General features: G+C 47.5%; 1 protein-coding gene across 2 annotated transcripts; it reads left to right on the top strand.

Annotated features, from left to right (window-relative positions):
- Positions 1–1,587: 1,587 nt before the first annotated feature.
- Positions 1,588–17,540, top strand: SLC25A48 (solute carrier family 25 member 48). Of its 2 annotated transcripts, XM_050905589.1 has the most exons (8): positions 1,588–1,792; positions 3,804–3,847; positions 7,379–7,450; positions 8,040–8,292; positions 9,532–9,780; positions 11,628–11,761; positions 14,868–14,997; positions 15,580–15,638. In XM_050905589.1, exons 1-7 carry the CDS (start codon positions 1,747–1,749, stop codon positions 14,988–14,990), a joined length of 921 nt encoding a protein of 306 aa, XP_050761546.1. In that variant the 5' UTR covers positions 1,588–1,746; the 3' UTR covers positions 14,991–14,997; positions 15,580–15,638. The 2 variants fall into 2 exon arrangements, with proteins under 2 accessions (XP_050761546.1, XP_050761545.1); XM_050905588.1 differs by lacking the exon at positions 14,868–14,997 and having other exon boundaries at positions 15,583–17,540.
- Positions 17,541–27,130: the final 9,590 nt, after the last annotated feature.

Raw genomic sequence — 27,130 nt, 5'->3', positions numbered from 1 at the left:
GCAATTTCTAGACAAAAGCTCCCTTCAGCCAACTCGGTGATAAGGTTTCTTGTGTATATGTGCATGCACATAAGGGGACATTGTTTTAAGGTCTTTTTGTGGAAAATATTCATTTATCAATGGAAATTAAAATACTAATTATTTAAGCAAAAATTTTAAATATTTATATTTTCAGCCAGTACTTTGGCATTCAAGATTTCTTGTTTATGAACTATCAACATTTTCTGTAGTTACCAGAATATGTAGACAAAATACATTTCAACAAAACCCAACCTGGTATTCCAGGAAGGCAATGCAGCAAACCTGATACCAATCTTTTTAGAAAGCCTCCAAAACTGATCCAAGGAACTGCTGTCTGCAGAAATCTGACCTCTGTAGAACAAAATTTGCTTTGGGCTGTAGTAAATCACAGCCAGATGAGACAGATACATACCTACGGTGGCGAAGGGCCAACGCATATTTTGCGGAGAAAAGTCATGCCCCTGAAGTCCAAGAGGACTTTTGTGATGGAGTCGGTGAGCACAAGGATATCGGTGACCTGGTTAAGGACCAGAAGGATGTCTGCTATTGAGTGGCTGGGTGCTATTCAGGCGTAAGACATTAGATTTACTAACTGAAAGTGCCACACAGGAGGCACAACAGCCAGGCTGGGCTCAAAATCAGGTATTTACCATGCGAGAAAGAGTCCAGTCTTCAGCGTCAATCAGAAAGGCATGTTAGGAATTGCCAGAAAAGGGTTTGAGATCAAAACAGAAAAATATCTTTATGCTGCTGAGTGCCTGGTTCGTTCCTATCACTTGTGGTTCTGGCTGCTCAGTTCAAAGACTTAAAAAAAAAAAGACTGAGGAAAGTGAAAAGGAGCATCTTGCATGAAAGGGGAACTAAACAGAGCTGGGCTCTTGACTCTGGGAAAGAGGACTGAGGGAGAAGCAGGTAATAGAGGTATAAGAAGATCGTGAATGCTATGGAGAAGGAAGGGGGTAGACAGCAATTGCTCATTGCTTGCCAAAATACAGAAATTGGGGATACCTCCTGAAAAGATAATACAGAAATTGGGGGTATCATCTCCTGAAAAGATGAGGCAGTGTGATTTCAACGAAGCGAACGGAGATGTTTTTCAGTTGAGTAAGGCTGTGTGAGTTATCCTCTTTATCTCTGGACTTACATCTTTAATTTACGAGTTTATAGCACACTTCCCCCCAAATCCCTGGTTTTCCCCTTCATACAGACCCCCCCCCGTCCCTGTCACCTGGCCGAAGGGGCGACGCTGCTTTTCCCACTCCTCGGTGCGACCAGCCCCAGCGTAAAGAGGAGCCTGGTCTGACCCCGGGTACCTGACAGCCGGCAGCAGCAGTCCCACGAGAAACACCCGCGCTGCCCCCACCGTCACCTCCCACGCCTGACCGAGACCCTCCCCACCCCAGCCCGGGCGGGTGTCTCCCCGCCGCCCGCCCCTGTGCGGCGCCTTTAAGCCCCAGTGCGTGATGTCACTCCGGCTGGGAGACACTGGGCGGCAGGGCTGCCGCGGGGAGCACGGCCCGGTGGGGACCCCCTGCCTGGAGAGACCCCCTGCCCGCCGGGGACCCCCTGCCCGGTGGAACCCCCTGCCTGGAGAGACCCCCTGCCCGGCGGGGACCCCCTGCCCGGCGAAGACCCCCTGCTCAGTGGGGACCCCCTGCCCGGCGGGGACCCCCTGCCCCGCGGGGACCCCCTGCCCCGCCGGCGGGCCGGGCTCGGCGGCGCAGCATGGGCAGCCTCCAGTTGCAGGACTTCGCGGCGGGCTGGGTGGGCGGTAAGTGGTGCCGGGGGCTCGGGAGGGGAGGGCAGCGAGGCGGGGGGGACAGGAACGTGCGTGGGAATAGAATCCTCCGTGTCACCTACGTTCTGTGCCTCCCACCGGCGTGCTCGTACCAGCGGATGCGCGGTTTGCTTTGCTTTGCTTTGCTTTGGCTCAGAAGTGCGGTTTCATCCAATTTCCACGGGCGGGATACTTAAAATTTAAGTATCGGTAGGTGTGATGGTGCTGTGCGCCCAGGGAGGTGGGGGGGGGGGCGTCTGCCAGAGCCACCCCGCACGCCCCCAGCCCCCGCCGGCTCTGCCTTCCTTGCTCTCATGGCTGGAAGCACCGCCGGGCTCGGAGGGGAGCAGCCGGGGCTCGCAGCAGCCAACCCGGGGTCCCCCAGCCGCACACACCCCCGGGAGAGGCACGGCCTGGCTTTGACCCCGCGATCCCGACACGGCAAACAGGCTGACGGCCAGGCCGGGGATGCTGGCAGAGAGGGGTATTGATCCGGTCCGCTGAAAATGCTGATTGCAGACACCGGGAAAATAGATACCAGATAGAGAAGGAAATGCGAGGAACTGTAGAGGCGCCAGTAATGTAGTATGTCTTACAGAACTGACAGTTCCCACTGGGATTAACAGTTGATAGGGTGGCACAGCTAAGCTGCCCCGCTCGCGGGATGGGCTGCAGGAGCGGCAGGGCAGAGGGGCAATTGCAGCACCGACCGCCGCAGACCAGAGCTCTGCCCAGGCTACGGCTCACGCCAGGCTCAGGAAGGGGATGTGAGATGGCTCATGGATCCTGGCCGGCCAGATGAGGTTAATAGGTTAGTTGACTGTAAAAACCCCAGAACCTCTGCCAAAAGGTTACGCGAGCAGCCGATTTTTGGATCTTTGCAGCCTGCGGAGGCTGTGCAGCACGCAAGCGCTCCCTCTGCCCCACTGACCCTGTGCTATTGCCGCACACCCCCGGGAGTGGGACAGGGTATCCAGGGGGGTGAACAGCCACCAGCGCTCAGTGACGGTGGCAGCGGCCCGTTTTCATGCATAGCACTAGACCACAGGTGGTCTCAGGTTAAGGTCCAGGAGGAGAGGGGACGTTTTATAATACATTTTTGAGTAAAGTCATAATGTGTTGACCAAGGACATGATGCTCTTTTCAGTCTTAACCCACTACAAGTGAGAAATTTCATGTAGTCTCTAAAGCACTTGGGGACACCAGTTTGCACGGAGGCTTGCAGATGGGGAAGCAGCACAAATTACCCACCATCTCCACAAACACCCTAAAAACTGTCGGCGTTGTTTGCAACAAGCACACAAAACCGTATCCTGGCCACGGCACGTGGGTTGCTCCGTCTTCCTGGAGAAGGTGGAAACCAAGCCGTGCTCTGCCCTGCCACAGGGGCTCCTGGCAGTGAGCGGCGTGGGTAGGTGGGCAGGATGGTAAGGGGGAATGGGCCAGTTTCTCCCAGACAACCATGGGGAATGAGGCTGGATGGGACTGTGGAGATTGATACAGAGCAGGATCCTCTTTATCTGAATCATCCCTGACAGGTATCTCTATAAACTTCTCTTAAAACGGCAAAGAATGGAGGTTCACAGTTCCCATCAGCAGTCAGCTCTAGGGCATCGCTATCTGAACCAGGAGAAAGCATTTCCTTGTGTCTAACCTGAATCTCACCATTTTGAGGCTAAAAATTTGCATGAGCTTACAAGAGTGGAAGAGGGGTTGTTCATGGACAGAACGTACAAATACAACACCTCCTCCTCTTGCTCAGATACCTTTGAGATGTAAAGTTGATGGAGTCCAGGAGAGTATTCAAGGAAAGATGTGCAAGTGTTTCTGCCCAGCTTCTACCTGTTGTCAGAGAAAAGCGTGCTGCGCTGGGCATTGCTCTGGCTTGGCCCAGCACAACTGTTCCTCTGGAAATCTCTCCTCCTCCCCTATAAACCCATCGTTTCCTGTCCCGTCACAAACGCTTCTTCAATGTTTTGTGTAATACTTTGCTTTCAATCCCCAGGAGCCGCCAGCGTGGTTGTGGGCCACCCCCTGGACACGATCAAGGTAAAACACTTTGAACCGTGCTCTCACGTTCTCACCACCCAAAACCCCACCGACGGGGAGGTGGCCTCTCTCTAGATGATGCTTCAAAAGACCTTCACTTCCCCCATCACCCAGAGGGGGAATTTAGCCAGGGTAGAAATGTTTTCATAGACTTTCTTCCTCTCCAGTGCTCATTTTGAATGAGAAACTAAAAGAACTGGCTGATACGTGCCAATTCCTCTGGTGAGGATAAATGCTGAAAATTAAACCTGGCCTTACTTAATGTGTGGTTTACCGAACAGTTCTGCCAATGTTTTATTGAACTTTGCCACAGACAAGTATTCAAAGGGCAACGGGGGAGCTATATTTGTTTTGCTGCAGGCACATTTTTATGTGTTTTCCTAGTGTTGGCAATGCTGGAAGGGCAGAGTGCTGAAATTTTATCCCAGGGCTATGAGATGCAGTATTTACTATTCCTGCAAGACAATTATTCCTCAGAGGGAAGGATTTAGAGACATAAGAAGATATTTGCTAGCATGATGCAGACAAGCCCATGCACAGCCTGACCCAACCAAGTTGACCATCCCTATTGATGCAGAGATATAGAGGAAGATCCTGTTTCTTTCTGGTTTTGTACAGTGTGATAGGCATCTCTGGCCAGCTTTCATTGCTTCAACTGCTCTGCCCATGTGCACTGATCGGGTTCAAGCCTTGTTGCTGGCACCAGGCAGGGCTGTCAGATGTGGCAAACCCAAGAGCCAGCGGTCCTGTTTGCTCCTTAGAGACCCTCGGAGGGCGATGGGGAGGAGGCAGGGTCCAGCGCGGCCCACACCACATCCTTTCCCCAGCCATCACAGCCATCCCCCTGCATGCAGCCAGCTCTCCTGGGATCAGGAGATGGCCTGCCAGCCCTATCCTTTCTGAGCTGCTAAGGTGATATCAGCCGCAGGAGCATCGCCGCACAAAGATGGGTGCAGACCCCACGCAGGAGGAGCTGCAAGGCTGCCCACACCATCCCAGCGATGGGCAGGGCCAGGGCACGGGCAGCGCAGGCAGGCTCTGCCCAGGGTTGCCAAGGCAATCCCCATCTCAGGCTGGCCATCAGGGCATCATTGCCAGGTTTGGGGGAGTTTGGCAACAACTAAGAGAGGATCCTGCTGGGAAGCATCGAGTTTCTGGATGCCAAGAAAGAGCCAGCCCATCCTTCAGTGCTTATAAAGACAACTGTCAGGCTGACCCCTCTGTTGCCCTTGGCTTTGGACATTGCCTGGGAATACCAAGTAGGCAGACTTGTTATCTTTCCAAATTTAGGGGAAGGGAAGCGGAAAGGAGAGTTTTTACACAGCACTAAGCCAGCAAAGGGGCAGCTCAGCGGCATTCGCAGCCTCCGGGGGACGGGGAGTCCTTCCCCACCTGGAGGAGGTGACAGGACTGAATGAAAGGTTGGATGGGGTATGTGATATCCACACCACGGTTCCCATCAAGCAGGCCTCTTCCTTCAGCTGGCTCCTTCCCAGCGTCGCAGCTTCCATCAAACCCAAGCAGCTGTTTTTGCCACGGCCTTGCAAAACTCTAAATAGTTTTACTGACTTCTCATCCTCCACATTGCATTCAATTTCCCCAGAACTTTCTTCAGTTTGTGAGTGTCACCCAAGAGCCCTATCCAATCAAAACGTAACAAAAAGGAGAATTTTCCTGAGGAATAACATACTGGTATCAGCTGACTTTGACAGAGATGCCAGCAAGGATTTCAGTGCCGGCTGTTAACATCTTAGCTAAGGGGCAGGTGTGCGAGGAGCAGTTTGTGAGGACACTCAGTTGCCTCAGTTACTCAAAAAATTTATTAACTTGAACCTCTAAATACCTGGTTACTGTGTAAAAGAAAAAAAAACAAGCCCATGGAGGCAAAATGGAAATGTCTGGGCTAAGTGTGCAAATGAAGCCAGGAGGGAATGCAGGGCTGTGCACCGCGGTCGCCCTGTCCTGGGCTGCTCGGGGTGCAGCCAGCCTCCCCGCCGGTCCCCGCTGGCCGCATTACCCCCGGCGTGAGTCATGGTGTGCACTGGTCTGCACCCACGGCCCGGGCCTGCCTGCGTTGCACAATGTGTGCTGCATGAGCCGCGGCCAGCATCTCCACGTACCAGCTTGTTTATAAGGGCTCAGTAAATATTCTGCTTTTGCTGTCGCCTTCTCCATGGCCTCTGGCCAGGCGTGGACCAGAGCGGCAGTGCTCAGTGCGTGCAGATGGCTGCACAGAGCAGCTCCGGGGCGAGGGGTGAGCCCGGGCTTCAGTCCCTCCTGCTCCCCGGCCAGGGTCCCACCACGGCACCGCACCAGCCAGCCTCTTGCAGGGCTCTGGGCCAAATGATTGTGTCATTCAACCTGCTATTTGCTGCCCAAAAGCTCTCCCCAGGCACGAACTCTGGAGGACACAAACTCCTTTGGGCTTTAAATTCCCAAATAAATTCCTGCTTCACCCTGGTGTAAGTCGGGGCTGAGTCACCGGAGGGGACTGGGCACTGTCCCTCCAGCACAGGTTGGCACTGTCCCTCCAGGTTTCGTTTTGTCTTTCCTGCTAGCAGCAATGCTGATGGATATGACCAGAAATGCTGTCCCCATTCCCTAAAAAAATTCCCAATAGAGCACGTGTGAGTGTCTTCCTATAAAAAATGAGCTCTGGCCTCAGCCAAGATGAGTTGCTGAAGTCCCAGGTCCTGCAAAGCGAACAGCGTTTCCATTTCCTCGCGCAACTCTCAGCCCCAAAAATGCATCCCTTGTTAGGATGTTTTTAGTGCAAACTTGTGAGCAGCTTGAATGAAAGATGATCTAAATATTTGTGTGGGTATGTGTATATATATATATGTAAGAAGGGGAAAGTATGTTGAATCATACAGACTTTGTCGTGACTTACACGCCATTTCTTACAGCTGTTGTAGGCATTTTTTGGAAGGCGTATAACCATTGCTTTCCAGAAACAAAACGTCTTTGTTGGAAATGATGTAAAAATGTATTTCTGAGTGAAGCGTGGAGAATTTCTGAGATGGAGCTGAATTATTTTGGCTCCATTTAGTATTTCTATGTCTTAAAATCCACCTTGGATCAGAAGGGCCCCGGAAGCCTCCCAGGGGAACTCTCCTCTCCATCCTTCAGCAACGCATCCCAACCTCCCCTGAGAGTCCCCAGACGGAGGAGACCACATCACTCTCCAATTTCCACATAAATCATGAACTTCCCAATGACAACACTGCACACCAGCAGTCTGCTGTGACGCTGTGCCGGGCCAGGGTAGCTGGTCTGGACTCGAGAGCAATTTGACAGTCATCGATTCCAGATGTTGCAGAAAGCTTCAGACCTCTGAGGTCCTGTTTAGCCCTGCTTCTGGCAAAGTTCAAGGGGGATGGATGCATATATATCTTATTTTATTGCTCTATTTTCTTTACAACTAAGGAAGGATTTGCTCTCAAAGCAAAGTACTCATTGTTTACATAGCATGAGCTTTCACTGGGCTGGAAGCATGGGATTTTAATTGCATTTCATGAATGTATTTTGCAGACTCGTTTGCAAGCTGGACAAGGGTATGGAAATACACTCAACTGTGTTCTCACTGTGTACAGAAATGAGTCTGTAAGTACTTTATCTTACTTAAAATGTGCTGGTAGAAAATGCAAATAGATAGATAAATACATAAAGCAATTGTACAAAATCACTGTTGACACCAGCAGTTATATGAAGACCAATAAAGTTGGTGCAATTGAGCGTGCAAATCCCTACAGCCTTCTCCTGCATAACTCTAAGGTAACTCTCTTGGTTACTCCTATAGGGAAAAAACAGATCCCTGGCATGGAGTGATAAATGACACTGCCCATGTCTCTGCACGGGTCAGGGTGTTACATCCACAGTGGTTCTTTTGTCTGTACCTCCTGGCAAAGCTCTACCGGAGGTATTTTGCTGCCTTTGGTGATGCCAGAACAGAAGCTGGCCGTAAGAGGGACTTTTACGTGGGTTCCTGTGCTTTCAGCATATCCTGTATTCTGCACAATCTTTAAAAGTCTTCAGCAGTATGAATTAATTTTCATTTGCTCAGCATGTGCGAACGGTTGGTTCCAGGAGACATCTGGTACTTGGATTTGCATTTCTGGCCTGATAGACAAGTTGGGGTTTACGCTGCTCGGTCCCGTTCGCTCTCTTAACTCCTGCTCCCTTGCCCGGGTAGGTGGCCGGCTTCTTCAAAGGCATGTCCTTCCCGCTGGCCAGCATCGCCGTCTACAGCTCCGTGGTGTTCGGCGTCTTCAGCAACACGCAACGGCTCCTCAGCCAGCTCCGCCACGGCGACCCATCTCGCACGCCGGCGCTCGCCGACGTGGCTCTGGCCAGCATGGTGGCAGGGTTTGTCTCTGTGAGCATCGGCTCTCCTGTGGACCTGGTAAAAATAAGGCTACAGATGCAAACGCAGCCGTACATCAAAGGTAGGAAGCAAGAGTTTCTTTTTCCTTTCTCTGCCAGTCCTCGGTGTTTACCAAGAGCTTTAGGACAACTTTGCTTCAAGGCCCAGCTCTTTGCTGCCTTGTGCCACCACAGTTGAACTAAAAATGCTTCCTTCTGCCTCAGGATGGACCCCATCCTGCTCAGCTCAAGGGGAGGGTTTTTATCAACGACGTTGATCAGATCTCTGCTGGCATTTCCAGCTGATTGGGACCTATAACGAACACAGGGGCAGGTCTGCTCAGGACCAGGAGCCGTGGGAGCCACGGGAGCCGCCTTCCCCACACGGCCACGGGGCAGGAACAGCGAGTCCCCGGGCTGTCGGGTCCCCTGGAGATCCTGCCAGCAGCACCACGGCTGCCAGTGGTAATGCCAGCTCCCCATCTCCTGTTGCACACTCTCAGTCCCACATATATTTGCCCATAAACTTCTCTCTGCTATTCCACCCTCCTCTGTTCAAAAGCAAAAATTTCACATGTACATTTGAAAACCGCTGGCTTATTCGGGGCAAGGTTCCAGGTACAGGGGACGCGGGCAGGATGGCAGCGGGCAGCTGTAGCCTCTCCAGAAGCTGCAAGCAGAAGGAGCTGCTTCTGCTCGAGACGGCGGCTGAATTTCATCGCAGGCTGCCAGCGCGGAGCAAACCCCACCGGAGCACATGCACAGCCGAGGGAAGAGACGGCGCAGCTTCAGAGCCGAACAGCTTGGATTTCAGCAGTTCAACACCTTTCTCGTGATTACAGTTGTGGTGTTTAACTGTGAAATATTGACATTTTTGTATTGCTTTGATAAAATAATATGATGTCCATTTTTAAAAGCCTCCCTGCAGCTTAGGAACCTAATGCCCTTTGCAAAAGCAACTTGGTCTACATGGGAAGGGCCAGACTCTGAAGATGTCAAGGCTTTCAAAGGTGCAGCTTGGCACCAGGTGTGGTTAAAATCCATGAAAATTGGGCACATAACCTTAAACTCATTTGGAAATCTCACTGGGCACGTACCTATTGGGAGGCATGCAATGCATCTAAGAAAAATCTGCCCTGAAGTATCTAAACGTCTTTTAAAAATGGACCTAAGTCCTCTTTCTTAAAACTTTTCTTTCCACACTACATATTGATCCCAGCAAAAGAAAATGGATGGCAGTGCTTTCTGTTCGATGGCGGTGGGCTTTCGAGAGGAGTTCTGTAGCCATATATCTATTATAACAGTTGTATCTTTTTTTGCAGCAAACATTAAACTAGAGCCCACAGTTCCTGGATCTCCTGTGTACCGAGGCCCAATTCACTGCTTTAGGACAGTCCTACAGAAAGAGGGGATAGCAGGAATATACCGAGGCGCGGGAGCAATGCTGCTGAGGGATGTTCCTGGGTACTGCCTCTATTTCATCCCTTACACATTCTTCTGTGGCTGGATTACCCCTGATGGAAACATTTCCCCTAATCCCGCCTCCATCTGGCTGGCAGGGGGTGTAGCAGGTAAGCACCTTTTTTTCCCACAACACTGGCAAAACAAGGACAGGAAGGTTCCCAGGGCAGATTACGGGGGTGGCTCAGGGGCCACCGCATCCTCCTGGTCATCAGGAGAGGATATGGGACTGAATCACCTTCCTCCCCCAGGGCCAGGTCCCCTGGCACCACGGCTGCGCTTTATGACTTGCCAAACTTTATGGAAGTTGTGTTATCAGACCTTCATCGGGCTCAATGTCAGCGAGAAGGAAAACAGCCAGCACCTTCATCTCCCTGGATGTCTCACGGCACCCTGCGTATCACATTGCCAGTGATACACGGCAGCCAAGATGCCTCCAGAAGAGGACTTCAACCTGTTGGCTGCCCACCAGGAGGGTGTGCACCCTACCTATATGCAGCAGAAGCAGAGTTGACTGTTATTGATCTTCTTTTTTTCCTGTGTACACCTGCCAGTAAGACTGGCATATGTGCCCCCCACCATGCTTACATGTGTAAGGTCACCCCTACACCCACTCCCCGTTTCTTGGCCATTTCTAAATTGCAGACCCCTAAACGCAAGTCGATCCTTAGCTCAGGTAATGATTACAAAATGCCCTCTCCGTTTCTCCTGCAAATAAACAGAGCCCTGGCCCGCCTGGACAGCTTCTCTAGTATGCCCCAACACTCACGTAGGTCCAAACAAACTCATCTGTCCAACTGGGCCATGTATTGCGGTCGCACGCTGACCTTTTCAGAGAGGCAAAACATCCCACTCAGCTGCAGGCTAATCAATGTAAATAGACGGTTTCTTTATAGGAATGGCAATGTATCTCAGCTGCACGGAGCCTAATCCTGGTTGCAAGAGATGGACCTGCCTCTTATTTGTATTCTCAGCTCAAACTTTGCTTTTCAACAGTATTATCTGAGGACTGGAGTTTTTCTGAAATCGCCCCAAGCGGCAGCTCCCTGCAGCTCAGGCTCTTCCCACGTGTCGTGGTTTAACCCCAGTCAGCAGCCAAGCAGCACGCAGCCGCTCCCTCACTTCCCACTCCCTGCTCCCGGTGGGATGGGGAGGAGAATTGGGAAAGAAGGCAGAACTCGTGGGTTGAGATAAGAACAGTTTAATAACTAAAGTAAAATACAATCCTAACAATAATAATAATGAAATATAATAATAATAGTAATGAAAAGGAATATAACAAAAAAAGGGCGGGGAGGGAGGAAAAAAACCCCAGTGATGCACAATGCAATTGCTCACCACCCGCTGACCGATGCCAGAGCCGTGATCCGCGCCTCTCAGCCAACTCCGCCCAGTTTATATACTGGGCATGATGTTCCATGGTATGGAATATCCCTTTGGCTAGTTCAGGTCAGCTGCCCCGGCTCTGCTCCCTCCCAGCTTCTTGCACACCTGCTTGCTGGCAGAGCATGGGAAACTGAAAAGTCCTTGGCTTAAGATAAGCGCTACTTAGCAACAACTAAAACATCAGCGTGTTATCAACAGTATTCTCACACTAAATCCAAAACACAGCACTGCACCAGCGACTAAGAAGAGAGTTAACTCTGTCTCAGCCGAAACCAGGACACATCCATGCTCTATCAGAAGCACGGCAGAAGATGTATTTGGACCTGGGGGAGCACCTCCTGGGCTGCCTGCATTTGATTACCAGCGTAACCCCCAAAATCTCAATGCTTCTTCCAGAAACAGGGAACTTTGCTCCCAGAAATACCGTTCCTGTGCCCGAGCAGGGTGAAAGCCCTGAAACGAAAATCCCATGAATATGATGTGATAGATGAGAGGTGAATTTCTGAGTTCACTGACCTGCGGCCAAGGCAATATGAGAAGAAATTGTTCAAATACTTCTGCATTTTTCTAGGAGCCATTTCCTGGGGGACTGCTACTCCAATGGATGTTGTGAAAAGTCGACTTCAGGCAGATGGAGTTTATTTAAACAAATACAAAGGGACCCTTGACTGTATCTTGCAGAGCTACCAGAACGAGGGCTTAAAAGTAAGTGATATTTGAAGTAAAATCTGGGCATCAGGCATTTAATTTTTCAACTGGGAAATACAATGGCTGTTACAAACCTATCTGCAGGGTTGTGAGACAGCTAAAGCCAGTTACTGCTAACTTATAATAATGACAGTAGGTAATTATAGTGCAGATTCTTTCTAAATCATAATAGTGAGAGTAATAATGCACCTAACAGCAATGAAAAAATGAATGACTGCGGGTCACAGTCCGCTGGTGTCATTAACTTAAAATAACACTTCATGTCAGTGTATTTAATTGTGAGTATGATTTGACTTATCATCAATCAGAGGTAGAAACTCTTGCCTCTGTGATTGCTTCTACAAAATGCAGAGGTCAAACGTTTCCCGTTGACACCGAAGTCAATAGGAACTGATTCCAGTGGGACCGCGCTGGCACACCGGGTGTGTTTGGTTGCCCTGGGCAATGCTTTGGTGGAACTGATGCTGCGTTTTGCACTGCCCACCCTCATTTTGCACCGAGATAGAGTTGATGATTGAAAATATTCTTAAATCAGAATTGCTTTGGTTTCAAACGTGAAGAAGGGCTGTGGGCCACAAAAACCTTATCTCCTTTTTCTGACTTTGTCTATTAGTGTAATAAAAGATGTTTGTTCTACCTGCAAACTTTGCCTCAGTTAAATGTGAATGGCAGAGAACCAAGGTTTGCAGCTTTACTGCATTGCCAATGCATGGTTATGAGAAGCAACGTCTTCTGATATTGAAATAAATCTGTATTTAAGTTGTCATCAAAACATCATGTGGGCTCTTAACTCCAAAGTGTTAATTTTCACATTCTGAGGGAAAAGCGAAAAGTTACAAAAAGAAAAATAACCTGGAAAATCACAAGTCAGTGTGATTTAAATATTTGCCAACATGCCACTATGTGATGCCAGCCGTCACAGGAGCCTGCAGTCTGGTTCGTTTTTTGCCATTGAGTGAAGGAAGTCATGGTCATGGAAAGCACAGGCACCTGGAGAGATGCTAAAGACCGTGCTCGGACGGTCAGAGGAGGGTCAGGGTGCCCCAGGCTCTACGCAGGCTCCCTGCCCTGCGCGTTCAGTTTGGCATGCGGTTTCACAGTAAAACATAGGGTTGGCTGAAAAGGGAATTCCCATGTGTTTTCCCTTCTCTCTCCATCCTCATCCTCACCCCCTACCCTCCTTGTCCTGCCTGAATATTAACAACTAATTCAGGCACTTAGGTTTTTTTGTTTGAGGTCCGAGCTGCTTGCAGTTTTTCTGTTATCATGCCTGGCACCCGGACCAAAGCTGGCAGTAAGATTGAGTAATAGTTGATGATAAGACTGGATCCTTCTCTCATAAGGGAAGTCTTTTTATATGTTGGGAGACAAAGAACTGATAAATGGCAAGCCCAGGTCTGGATGTTTTCATTCTGGGACAAAGGAACAGCATTCGCAGTGCAGAAAATAATTGCCTGATGTACACAAAAAAATGTAACTATAGCCCTCTTCTTTCTCCATAGTCAGGTGTGTTCATTCCGATGAGAAAAATTTATGCCTCTGTGCTTTTCTTCATAAATCCTCATTATTATTTAACTTGGCTCTCTCGTGTTACTTTATGGATACTGCACAAATTTGAATTTCCTCCCAGAAAATTCTATCTTTCCTAACAAAATAAAACACCCCAATAAATCAAGTAATATCCTAAATACCCCAATATTGTAATTTCACGTTGCAAACTCCATCCTAAACTATGTGAACATATTTTGATTCTGTCTCGTACAAGGCAGCACCATGCACTGGATTTCCTGGATACAAGATATGGTGGTGTTTAGCAGAGCTCAGTATTTCAGGGGAACTACTGGTTAGACACTGAAATCTATGGGCTGTTGGTTTTGGAGCTGAGATCTTCCATGCTTTCTTACAGTAGCCGTGGGAGCTTTGCCTTTGTAAAGCCTGGAAGGGGGCTTGCTTTGCTGATGTTACTTTTCACGTCTATTCTGAACTTCTGGTGTTTAGATTAGTGACCACAGCGATTAGCCTGGGTGGTTAACGGAGTGATTTTGTGAGAAACAGGCCAGCAGTGACACTCCCTGCAACCATCATTTTGTAAATAGGCTCACCCCAGAGTCAGTAGTTTGTGCACACTCTTGCACATACCAGGCAACAGTGTTTGTAGCGAGGGGGGTTTTCAATGGGAGACAAGCCAATGCCAGGAGCGAGGAGCGACAAGGGCCCCTCTCCACTTTCCAGAAAGCACTTTACTGTTCAAGCACTTAAAAGCCGCAGGGTCCTTCACTCTTGTAAGTGCCAGCATCTTTTCAAAAAATATATATTGAGCAGAATGAGGAAGCCTGGCTATGGATATTTATTACCTTAATGAAAGAAAACGCTGGGATACGTGTGGGCGCCAAAGCTTGACCTTAGGAACCCACATGTGAAAATATCAGCTTCTATCGAATATTTTTCCCAAAGCCGGAGGCGAGAGCTAGTTCTCAGCAAAGTACGGAGTAAATCTAGTTTTCTGTTGATTGAGAAATTCTTTTTATGCTCAAAGGTGAAACCTGCAAAATAGTCCGCGTGGCACAGTGCCCGCATCGGCTGGGCTGGCTCGCAGCCACACCGCTCCCTCTCTGCTTCCCAAACGTCTTCTGTGCCCAGAGACCCAGCCCTGGGAGTCAGAGCATTTGCTACACGAAAGCAACAGCCTTCTGGTTGTACCCTGGGGTTTGCATGATCCCCGCATGCTTATCCCCCGCAAGGGGAAGGAGAGACTGTAGCTAGGTAGGACAACACTGGAAGACGTTTTAGGTTTCTTGCTTTCTGCTCTACACCAGTGGCATGAGGCCATTTTTTTTACCCTTTACCTCTTGTAGCTCTTGCTGGCAGATACAGACCGGGGTCCATAGGGAGCATGGAGCACAATGATACCAAACCAGTGACTTTTGCCATTGCGTTTCCATTCTCCGGTGCAGACTTCAGCAAAGACTGGCAGTGAGAGCGTATTTTCTGAGCAAACCAAGATTTGGTTCTTCAGAATCCCACCATGACTTCATTCAATGTTTTCTTCTTCTTCAAATAGCCAGTATGTTCCTATGCTCTAACCTTTCTCCATCCCCAACAGGTCTTTTTTAGGGGCATCACGGTCAATGCAGTGCGAGGATTCCCAATGAGTTCAGCCATGTTTCTTGGCTATGAACTTTCCCTCAAAGCAATGAAAAGAGACCAAACTGAGACCAATCCTTAACTTCCAGGTCAGCGCATAAAGACCCTCTAGCTTTATTAAAATTAGAGAATTAATCTTTGAATCAAATGGAGTTGCAATTGTCTAGATCCTCTGAAAGTCAGGTAACTTACATGGGTACCTACATCTGAATAGTCAAACACTTTTCAAATTTGGATCTGTGGGATTTGGAGCAGACAATAGATGTGCCGATGGATTTCGGTTTCATTCCAGATCGCCTGGAATTTCACTGCAATCTGTTCTGATCGTTGTGACTGTTTTGAGTAGTATGAATCAGAAAAGAAAATTTGAAAGGAGAATATTCTCTAACATTTTATAAGTTTTGAAATATCATTGTCACTAAAATCCCTGCACAGTATCCTTTCCTCCCTTGATCCATCCACAAAGACCTGAAATTAAGCTCTTTCAAAGTGTCTTGACTATCAACTTACAGTTTTACTCTTTCCCTCATAAACCTAGGGTTGCATAAAGGAGCAGCATTAAAAATATCTGATTAAAGAAACTTTTTTAGCAGTTAAATACTCAAGATAATTCTTGGCAGTCTTTGCTGTTTTCTGCAGTACTTCATAAAGCTCCTTCTTTCTTATTTCAGAAGTGTTGCCATGAAGACCTGGAAGTCTCCTACTTTCCTGAGCCAAATCAGCAGTGTGGTGTTGGTGAGGGCTCAGCTGCTCTGACCGAAGACTCCCGTCCTGCACCTACAGCATCTGTTTTCCCTTCTGCCATGGACTTAGTCTCTGGAGGACTCTGAAAACTGCATCAGCTCAATCAAATCCAAAGACCATTTTCTTATCCAATCTTTCACTCTGTTGTCTAAGAGCACCTTAATAATTCCCATGGTGGTGTTGGGCTTTTTCACCGATGACATTTTTCCCACTGAGCTGAGAGAACAACTTACTTCCCTCACCCACACGAGTGAGATGATATACCCAAAGCCAGCCCACCCGACACCATCTGAGGGAGCGTCTTTTGTACAACACTGTGTAGAATGCTCGTCTTTGTTGTGAACAAGGAAAGGAGGAGGTGTGGTGAACGCACAGGTGCTTTTTGTATAGGGAGGTCTGGATTCCCACCAAATCCTAGCTTGCTTTCGGGATCAAAGAAATGGATGACTCCACCTGTACGAATGCATACTCATGTTTTACATCACAGAACTCTCCGGTTTGCCACAATTTAACACATTATCATGAAAATTGCAAAGGGCTTCAACAACTTCAGCTTGTTACCCAAGGTATAAATTAAATTGGGAAACAGGAGTATGTTAAATTCAGAGACTAAGCTGCAATTTTCTTCAGAAAACAATAAAACAAGTCTGCATTTCATATAGATGGCTGCCTATTAAGTTACCTAACTCGCCTTGTGTAGCCCTCCAGGGACCTGCTAGAGGTATCTCGTTAGACCTTCTGACCTCCCTGACATGACAGTCCAGCTCGCCAACTGCCAAATCCTGCAGACATCATTTTGCAGCCTTGAGAGACCATCACTGAAGGAAGTCTCTTTAAGGGATGCAGAGTTTATCCCAAACTATTCTCTAAAATACACGGGCCAGCTTCAGACCTCCAGCTCTTTGCTGCAATCCCACTGAGACAACTGGGGCAGACCCAGGTCTCTCTTTGGTCTACCTCTGCCTTTCAATTATTCCAAGATCTTTTACATCATGATTATTTCTGTTTATGCTGTTAAATATCTCCATGCTTTATTTTCTAAGCATGGAGCTTCTGATGCCAAAACCCAAGAAGAACCAGCTGTGCTGGGACAAGAGGACTCTGGTGACACTGGCAGGAGAGGCTGAGGGGTAACAGCCTCGCATGCAGAGGGACATGCAGCACAGCGGAACAGTCTGGGACAAAACTGTCCTCTGGGAAATGTATGGTTCCTCCCCGCCTTCCTCTGGAGAAGAAGAGCTCTGGAGAAAAAGCCCAGCAATGGCAGCTTTAGCAGATGCTCTTAATAAAGGTTTCTGAAGACAACTTGGAGCAGCCGGCCAGCTTTCCTCCATAAAAGGAGGAGAAGGAAAGAGAAACTCCTATGTCCTCTTCCCTGGATGAATGGAGGAATTGGTGACAAGACTTGAAGACCTCAGCAGAAAGTGCCTAAAAACTCAGGTCTGGAGCAGTACTCAGAAATGGGGTCCCCAACCTTGGGCTCCTCTTCACTGAGGCCCGAATTAAGAACAGAATTGTGGCTTCCCCCAAAACTGGCCTGAAAAAGTGGGAGAAACAGCTGGTGTTGCTTCATCTCAGGACTTGCACGCGAGGAGGCTCACAGTGCCTTTGAGCTTAGCAAGAACACGGGAAACTGTTTTTGATAAACAATATAGATAAAATTGATGAGCCTTCGCACAAGTATTTGTTGCTGGCTGCATTTAAGGATTCATCCTTTCCATGTTACCTATTTTAATGCATATAGGTAAAACATGTTCTTTAGATGCATAATATTATATGTCTCCAGTGATAAGGCTCGAGGAGACTGGTTTTTCAGTGCAAATAAATGGTGTTACTTATCTGCCTGCATTATGTAAAATGAACCATGAATTAATTAAACTGATGAGGTTTGCAACAAGCTGCGCATCTGAATGATCCTGCCCTCACGGTGCTCAGGTTTGATCTGTTCAGTGCCCCCCCCCCGGGCGTAAAGCCCTGAGACCCACGCTGGAGTTGCATGGTGATTTTTCCTGATATTCTCCATCCAATTAAACCAGTTTTGAGACGAATGACCAGGATTTACTCAGACAAAACTCTCGTGTAACACACACCTGCCAGAAGGAGCTGTCAGGGAGAGCTGTGGACTACCCGGTGTAGAAAGGGAGCAGAGGGCAGAAAGCTTTTAATATAAAAACATGAAAAGCAAGTGGGAAGTGAATAAAAAGCTTTGGCCACATGATGGCATCCTCGTCCGTGGCAGGGCACGGCCATGTGCCGCTCGCTGGAGCTGCCAAGCAATCTGTCTTGCTCCATTCAACTCCGAGTCCGGGTTTGCTGCCAGACCAGCACACGCTCCCTTTCCCAACAGGCAGCCCCACGCTGGGCAGCGTGCAGGTGATTTTGGGGTGACCCTGACCTGCCAATGGCTTCCCTAGCTCGGCAGCGTGGGAGGCAAGCCCTGGACGCGCTGGTTAATCAGTATATCACCCCATTAGCATTCATAGACAAACCACGAGTGAGGCAAAGCAATGCCAGGCTGGAGCACAAGGCTGTCGAGGGTGACAGCAGCCCTGGCCACCATGCAGGAGGTCAGGCTGACGCTGGGTCAGGCACAGCAGGGTTGGGACAAGCAGCTTTTGAGGCACAGCGCTTTGTGGTACAGTTGTACCCATCGCTGTGATCGATCACGGTGGATCTCTGCACATGGAGCCCGATAAATAACATAGTCTTGCTTTTGAAGTAGGGAGCGTGTGGCTGTGTCACTGAGGAGAAAGGTCCAGTGGTGGGGTTGGGTGATGCCGCAGAGGGTCAGCCCCACGTCTCAAAGATGAGGGATGGCAATTACAATTTATGCACACAGAGACTTGACAGGTCTGTGTCTCGTGAATGTTTTTCTTTATGATATATCAAATACATTAATTTTTAAAGATAGTATCATTATCCATTGATAGAAATTAGGATCTCTAAGGAATCCTCTTTGGGGACCTGGTGATGAGAGTTTAAAACAGTGCCTTGCCTGGCAGACAAACAGCCATACATACAGCTGATTCAAATTCCTTGTATGGGGCACTGATTGCATATCTTGGTGATTTTGTCCCTGAATTACACAAAAGAAAAATCCCCTCTGTCAACGGAATTCAGGATACAGACCTGCTCCTCTGTCAGTGCTGTGGCCGTAGTGACCTGCCGTCAGTGGCACGTTCCCCAGCACCATGCACGCTGGAGTGGGAGAAGCCATCTGCTTCATAACTTGTTCACAGATGCTCAGAGCCCCACATTTCTAAGATAAATGCAGTAAATTCCAAAATTGGTAAAAAATGAGAAGGGAGACCAGAAGGACCAGGGATACCTACTTCTACACTTTTCTTGCCTGGAACATGAAAGCATACTCAGACCTGTCATGCCTCAAGGAAGTCTGTAATTGCCTGACTTTCATGTCACTGGTGGTGTTCCAGCTCTTACAACACCCTATATTACTTAACAAGATGCTGGCTGTGTAGCTATTTTTCCCAGTTTATACACTATGTAGTGCTATGGAAGGAAAAAAAGGTAACAGCAGTTTATTTCCCCATGTGAAAAAAAAGAACAGGAACCAATTTCCCAGCGAAAAGCTATTCTTCTGGAAAACAGCCCTGACCTGGAGGAAGGTCTTTGGCGCTGGGAGCAGCTCTGTGATGCCCACGGGGCGCGAGGTGGGAGCAGGCTGGGGCTGCCCTCCAGCCAGGGGGCAAGGAGGGGGCCACCTCACCTCCCTGTTTCTGCATCCCCGCTGCTGCCGGGCACCTATAATGTCTGTGAGTCCTTCTCCCAGGCAGGGTGCAGCTGACAATCCGTGCAGGAGCTCGCTCCCAGCGGTTTTAGTGCCTGCTGAAGCCTTGCTTGTGATGGCTCTGGGCCAGGCTGAGATTTTCTCACGCCTCGGGAGTCCCTGCCTGGTGTGTCCACACCTCCAGGGAAGGCGAGATCATAGTCCCCGTCTCGGTTTCTCTTCTTCTGTTGTACTCTGAGACAGAGGAGTAGGTGATGTCTTTGCAGGCATTAAGATATATCTCTCCTTGGTTTATCTGAAGTTCTTTGTTTTGTTGTAGAGGTTGTTATAGTAGAGATTTCTCTCCTAGACATTGCATTCATGTAAGCCAAGAAGGCCAATGCCTGTCTTGTACCCGTGAAGAAAAAGGTAAAGTGTAGAGTCAGAAGAAATGGTGAGAGAGGAGGTGAGTCTACCCAAGGAGACAAGTGGGAAGAAGTTCAAGTTGCTAAATTGAATATAAACTGCACAAGAACAGCTTCCTTTCTCTAAAGCCATCTTCTTCCCATATATGCTCGTATAGCGATGCACAGACTGATCACTGTCAACTTAGATAAGTTGTATGTAAAGTGTCCTTCCAGAGATAAGCCTCCAAAAGGAATTAGGCCATGCAGTGAGGGGAAATTTAAGTAGTTACACTGATTTCAAAGCAGTTTTCCTAAACTGTAGATCCTGTGACAGCTCCAGAATCAGATGCTAGTGGAACAACCAATCTATTAAGGGGGTCTCAGAGGTCCCATGTGAGGTTTCACTATAAGATATAAAACGCTGGATACATGAAGAAATCCTTTCTTAGTACAGGTGAAATACTAAGGCTACTGGACTGTAGAACACCAAATCTCTGAAAAGAATACAAAGCTCCTGTTGAGTGATGGAGAAAGCAATGGATAACCTTGGGTCCAAGGAGAAACATTTGGAGAAACAAGAACCTTGCAACTGGGGACGCACAGGCTGAGACTGCCCTGCTGCCAACACCCGGTGTTTCAAGACTGGCACCTACATGGCCTCGCCTGCTGTAAAAGCACCAGGACTTACATAGCTCATCTTCATGGATTGGACCGGCTCATGGTCTATTCCCCCATGTTTCAAAACATTTTAGCACTAATGTAGCCTACTTTACGCATAGTATAGAAAATCCTGCCAACCCTTATGGAAGAGGCCCAGCCTATTCTTACTCATGCAGCTAGGTGTGAACCAATATCCGTGCCTATTTCATCATTAAATTCTGATTGCCATGTTTCAATCAAGCAGTCTGCAGGTGGTTTTTCAATGCTTCCAGCATGAAAATCAAGCTGTAATGTGGGTCTGGCTGGTGGAGGGCTCTGACGCAGCCATGGAGTGAATGTCTTGTGCTGTCTGTCTGTCCCGCATGTTCAACCTTCCTCTACATGCTGCGCTGAGAGGGAAATCCAGCACCCAGGGTCATCTCACAGTGGGACAAGCAAGGAACGGTGAGTGGACTTATGATCTGAGAGCTCTGCAATGTTTCTCTTTCCTGGTGTCAAAGCGGTCAGGCCCACAAAAGAGGACGCTGAAGGGAGAGCAATGGCATCAGGAAAACCTTAAAATACAAGAGAACTGGTGACCTTTGTGGACAATTCCTGCTTTCTTCTGCTTAGTTCTGGAGACTGGTGGTTGTGAGATGCACTTGCAATACATGCAACGCCCAGCATGGCTGGCATGTTGCTGTCAGGGCTTTTTGCTTTTACATGTCTCAGCTCTTGCTAAATATCACTGCAACATGGAAAGCTTGGCTCCCCTGCTAGAAAACCCAGGAAAGCTCCGGTGACTGTACTATTGCATGAAACAAGGATGACTCGCAGCTCTGAAGGTCCCTTTCAGGTGTGCTCCCCCATCTCACAGCTCCTGAGCATCACTAGTTTTGGTTAGTTAGTTTAAATGGTTTCAAATTAATGAAAACTCTTGTAAAAGTAATGGGAGCTGCATTGCCTACAGAAGCTAATGTGAGTCCTGAGGATGTCCCATGGTCCACCTGCTAGGACAGAGCAGAGCGTGCGGCTATCAGGAGGTGCCACTGCCCTCTTCAAGCTGGCATGTGAAATGTTACCCGAGTTCATCTGGATTTTACACCTTTCTGTCATAGGCAATCTTGCTATTACTATGCTATGGTTTACCCTTTCGTGGAGGAATTAGAATGACCCTATTTTCCTTTGTTTCTACACTAGCATATGTCATCTTTATCTAAAAGAAAGGAAAAAAAGTACTCCAAGCCACCTTATCTCTGGAAAATGAAACTATCAATAGCATCTCTTCATTTGTGGTCTTTGCAAACTCTTACATCTTGATAAGCGTACACAGCAAATGTAAAACAAGCTGGTATGTTATCTTGATGTTTTTCTTCTACAGGGAATCTTTTTTCCTACATTAAAAAAGCCCAAACTGTACAGAGTTTCTTGGAAACACTACAGAGGGATGCAAATTCTCTCATGAGAACTCAGACCATCTGGAGGTTTATGCTAACCAGGTTAAAATACTGATCTGGAAATTGGATGTTTGTGCAGCATTTTCGGTCAATCCACCTATCATCAAAACAGGTGCATTCAAAGAGAATATATGCCAAAGTATTTACACATAACCCAAAAATGTACAGGACATTAGATGAGGATTTCCAAAGGAGCCAGAGGGAACTGCTTGTAAGAGACCACAGAAATATATTGGGAGAGTTTTGTGTGTTCACCTTTTCCAAATACCTGTTCTGGGCTGGAATCTTACAATCCTGCCACTCAAAAGTTGCGATCTTGAACCAGGCACACCCAGCTGATGCTGCCCTGGTGTTGGCAGTACCCCTGGCTGATGGAGCTCTCTGCCCCCTTCCTTACTCTGCTCGTCCACTGCATCCTTTAGTGTGTAGGGAAGTGATATGAAGTATGGGGATATACGATCTGCTACTGAACGGTCCTGCCCCAGGCTGACCACAGCGAGTTTCCCTGCTCAGGTCTCGCAATGGCAACGTAGGGGATGTTTCTATGGGCTCACGCACCTTTGAGCTTGGTGACCTTTATTAAAAATCCTGGGTTTCAGTTCCTCGTTTTGGTTCTGATTTTTCCAGCCAGAAATCTTAAAAGGGAACAAAAAGCCTCAGAAAGACCAGACTTAGCACTGGTGGCTCCCCACTTTGACAACCGGCCTTTTGAGGCTTGGGGGTCTGCGACCTCAGAGGGAAGTGGACTCACACAGTCACCTTCCTACCTACTGCAATTTGGCTACTGAATTTATTATGAATTTGTTTTTTTGAGCGATGGGTGGAAAACCTCTATTTCCTCTCTACATTTTGGCCTGTGTTGCTGAAGGACAGATTAAGGGAGAGGAACAGAGGGAGATCAGATACCTAGACGTGAGGACAGAAAATAAACTGCTGATTGTATTTAACACACAAATGACAACATATTTGTGAAAATACGTTGCTGCAGCTGGTCATCAAAATGAAGACTTTTAAAATATCAAAACTAAATGTTTAAAGAGTATATTAAAAAGCCGGTCTTTTTGCTGGGATGGCAGCAAATACTAATTTCCACGGTCTTTGGATCAGCCTCTAAATGCTGGAATAGCGCCTAAACTCTCCAAAGAGAAGCCGTAACCGGTGCCACTCGCTTCTGTGCCCAGTCCACTGCTGCTCTAACCAATACATGGAAAGTTCTTTCTCTGCAGTTTGACTTCTGGTGATTTCTGATTCACTGTAAATTGAATACAGCTTCTCTGGGGATCTATTTGCCCTGGAGCAACAACAGCATGAGACAGACGTCACTACAGCAATCAAATAGAAATGAAAAGATGTAGAGATAGCGCTGGCACTGCTGGCAGATAGAGACTGCGAGGAGGAACCGCAGGCTTGGGGAGCCGCTCAGGAAGCTCTGCCATTCTGATTTTCAACTAGTAACAAAAATACAGATCTTGTCCTTTTGGGTTATAGGCCTGGGAAGAAGTTATCTGATCTGCTCACTGTCCAGTGAACATAATTACATCTCATGTATGGATAGGTCCTAATTATGTATCTTGCATACAATTTATGCCACCAATCGCCTTCACTTACAGACCATGGCAGCCGCATTGAGACATCATTCCTCAGGTGAAGAGGCCCTAGAGACCCTGCTAAGTATATCAGATTTTGTAAAATCCTTCCAAAGACAGAGCGTAGCAGCTACTGGGCAAAATGGGATTTCTAATGAACATATTTTCCTTAAAAACAAGAAGCAGTAGAAACTCCTGGCTGCCACAAAGAGCCCCTTGCCCCTCTCTCCCCATGGCTTGTTACCATATTCCTTGCACAACCTTGGCTAAATCAAAGATGCTTGTGAATTCTTTCCTTTAAAACCATGTAAAATTGTTTTTTCAACCATCTGAGAAACCAAGCGTCCCACAAATGTTACACATCATTTATTTCCTTCAGGGATTTATGCTTTGAACTAATTGTTCTAGTTCTTGCCATGGGGCTTTACGGGCTGAAGAAACAGATGGCAGCACACCCGTTGCTTTGCTTGAGTGAAAAGCTGTTTCCTCAAGGGACACCTACCCATCATGGAAGTCTCTTTATTGCTTTTCAGGGAATCACAGGCTCTCGATCACAAATCAATGATTTCAGCCCTTCTCTAACAGCCCAGTGACTTGAAAGATGCCACTGCCCAGCTCACGAATGCCATCCCTCCCCACGATACACTTTTGCATGTCTGTTGATCATAACGTAGCCTGCTGCCAGCTTTAACTTGCCAAAGGAGGGTCTCTGGCTTTTTCTAGGTATTCCCTGGAGCCCGTGTGAAAGCTGTAGCTGCCTAATGGAATGTACACTTCCCACACTAAATCACCTAAGGATAAACTCCAAAGAAAAGGCAGGGAGCACCCACCCCAGCCCAGAGCTGGTGCTTGGTGTGCAGGCAGCGAGGCAGGGGCAGGAGCAGCAGGCAGGTCCTCCTCTGCTCCCCTCGGCGTGCGGGCAGGCACCGGAGCCGTGCTCGGCCAGATGGATCCCTTGCCGGTAGGCAAATGCCAGAGAAAAAACAGCAAATTGCAACCTGATGTTTTCTCTTTCCAGGACAGTTTCCAGAGGGATCACGCTCATCCTTCAGCCAGACTGACCAGCAGAAGGCTCAAGCTTTTGGAGGAGATCTTTGAGGCATAACAGGATTTAAGGCCTAACGGGAGGGAAGCTTAAAAGTCAACACTGGGGATCCAAAAGAAATCTGAAGGGCTACCACTGGCTCTGCCAAGGTGTGCAACTTGAAAAAAGGAAACCTCTGTGGCCAGAGAAAGCTCTAGCAGACATTCAACCTGATTTGGAGACTCCATCCGAGAGAATTTCCAAGTTAATACCATTTTGGTCACCTAGGGCTATTTTTGCATCCACTCCTTTCCGCTTAAAAGGGAACGGGTGGGATGTGACATTGCAGTCAGTGTTTGCACTCTGAGGGCCTGATCCTTATCTGTATACTGGTGCACTTGCACTCGGCAGAGGTGGGATTACAGTCAAGGACTATGGGATCGCTCTCCGGACGCAGCAGCTGTAATTCAGCGTGACAACTTCTCCAGGCACCGCTCCACAACTCCGTCCGTTTGTCTGTCTGCTCAACAGGCCCCTGCAGCGCTACCAACTTTCTTTGAGAAAGGTCCTGCTTTGAATCCAGGGGGAAGCCAGCTTGCAGCCTGTCAGTTTGTTTTCTCAGGAACTTTGGCAATGCTGAACATTATTGTCTCTTCACTTTCATGGAACTATAATTTACATAAGCACAGGAGACAAAACCCACATCTGAAAAAAAAATGCTTTCGTAGATTTTTAACCAATGTTTCCTGTTGGGGTGTGATATTATAATGTTCAAATTAATCACTCTGAGGAGCATTTGTGAATTTCCGCAGTACTAAAGAAAAGTCACTGCAGTAGGTGACTCAATTCCACGTTTGATTTCTCTAAAATGCTGTCCAAGCTAGTGGGAAAAAATAGTGAGCACCTGGTATCAGTTTTATAACTGGGTTTTTCCAAATTAGAATGGGAATTTTGTGAAGACTCAATTAAAAGGAGTGTCCTCCTATTCTTCTGTCACCCATCAGACTGAGTTCCACATGAATGCCGGCATGCTGTCATACATACTCTTCTCTTGTTTGCTGCTCTCTGTGCAAGCACAGAATTGCAGTGTCCGTGAAATTATCCGATATACAAAACGTCTGCTTGTAAGTGGCTGTTTAGCACCTTAATTCTGTAAAAATGCATGCTTGTAAAGTCGATGATAATAAATACTGATTTCTCACTGGTTATTCTTTCAGGAGGACAGTTCTTTAAGTTGCCCATGTAGGGAGACAGCTGTCAGTGTGAGTACATTGCTTTTGAGAATATCATGAAACTAAACAAAAACGTACTTGTGTGTTGAATGCGAGCGATGCTGGATTTTAACGCTCACTCTTTTCATTTTCAGTCATGTTCATGTCTTCCCATTGCTGAGGTAAGTCTATTTTTTTTAAGCTATTGTAGGTGTTAAAGAAGTTCGGTATTAACTGAGTTTGTTAAGTTTGTTCACTTTGCTCCTTATATAACTTTTGCTTTCGATTATGAGGAAGATTTTAATACACTAGTAGCAGCAAAACTGAGCTTTATGAATAGCGGTGGGGAGGGAAGCAGAAGTCCTCCCGTTATCAGTGCAATCAGAACCAAGCCCAGAGTCAGGCAAAAGTCCTCTGTGGGCTTGACTTACAAATCAAAGGATACAGGCTCTTGCTTTGAAAATCTCCGCAAGACCTTGTTTTATGGTCAGGTGCCTAAATCCTGAGTGAACCTGGGCCAGAGATGTCACGTCTCAGACGCTCAGCTCTAGGTGTATCCAACACTATTTCATTTTTGTAAGCCTCCTCAGATACGGTGAAATCCAGCATTAGCTGAAACTATACTTCAGAGAGGTTGCTTTTACGGTTTGAGGTTTTCTGAGAGATGTGACAGGTGTTTCTTACGGCATACGTGATGATTCGGTGTTTTACAACCCCTCCAAAGTTCTTGTACCAGTTTTCAATAGAATGCAAAATGTGTAACATTTAGTTGTGACATGCTGCCATGTTTAGGAATGCATATTTCTTCATTCTGTAGATAAACACAAAATGCATTCTAGCTTTTTCTAAATGCCTTCTTTGTTTAACAGCCTGGCCATGAATTGGCATGCTTTGTGGAAGGAACCGAACACATGTTGAAAAACAACACATCTTCAAAAGCAGTAATTGAAAGGCTTAATCTAACCTTTCAGACTCAACTGGATAGAAACCTCTGTGAAGTAAGACTTTTCTTCCTTTTCTATAGATCTTTGTTTTTTATATTTTTTATAATTTAAACATTTGTAGCTGTTTGATTAATTTCAAATGTGTTTTAAATACTCGTTTTATGCAGGACCCAGATAGGATAGTTGCAACATGCGTGAGGCAATGGAAAGCTATTAAAATTGGCAGAGGAAGCAGGGAGATGGATTCTGCCCCACTGTACCCTTTCCCTTCTCCACAGCCCTTTAGCATGAGGACCTGTAAATATAGATCTCTGGGAGAGGAACTTTATTTAAATTGCTTTTCTATTCTCCTTTCTCAAAATGTGTTTCTACACTAAATAGTAATGATATAAAACCAGAGAGTAGATGTGCAAAAGCTGCATGGCTGGGGACAGGCAGGCAGAGGCATCCTTCTCTTCTGGAGCATTAATTCTACCTAAGCTG

This window comes from Gymnogyps californianus, chromosome 14 (assembly GCF_018139145.2).
Source record: "Gymnogyps californianus isolate 813 chromosome 14, ASM1813914v2, whole genome shotgun sequence".
Taxonomy (NCBI): Eukaryota; Metazoa; Chordata; class Aves; order Accipitriformes; family Cathartidae; genus Gymnogyps; species Gymnogyps californianus.
This window is presented reverse-complemented; position numbering and strand designations above follow the sequence as displayed.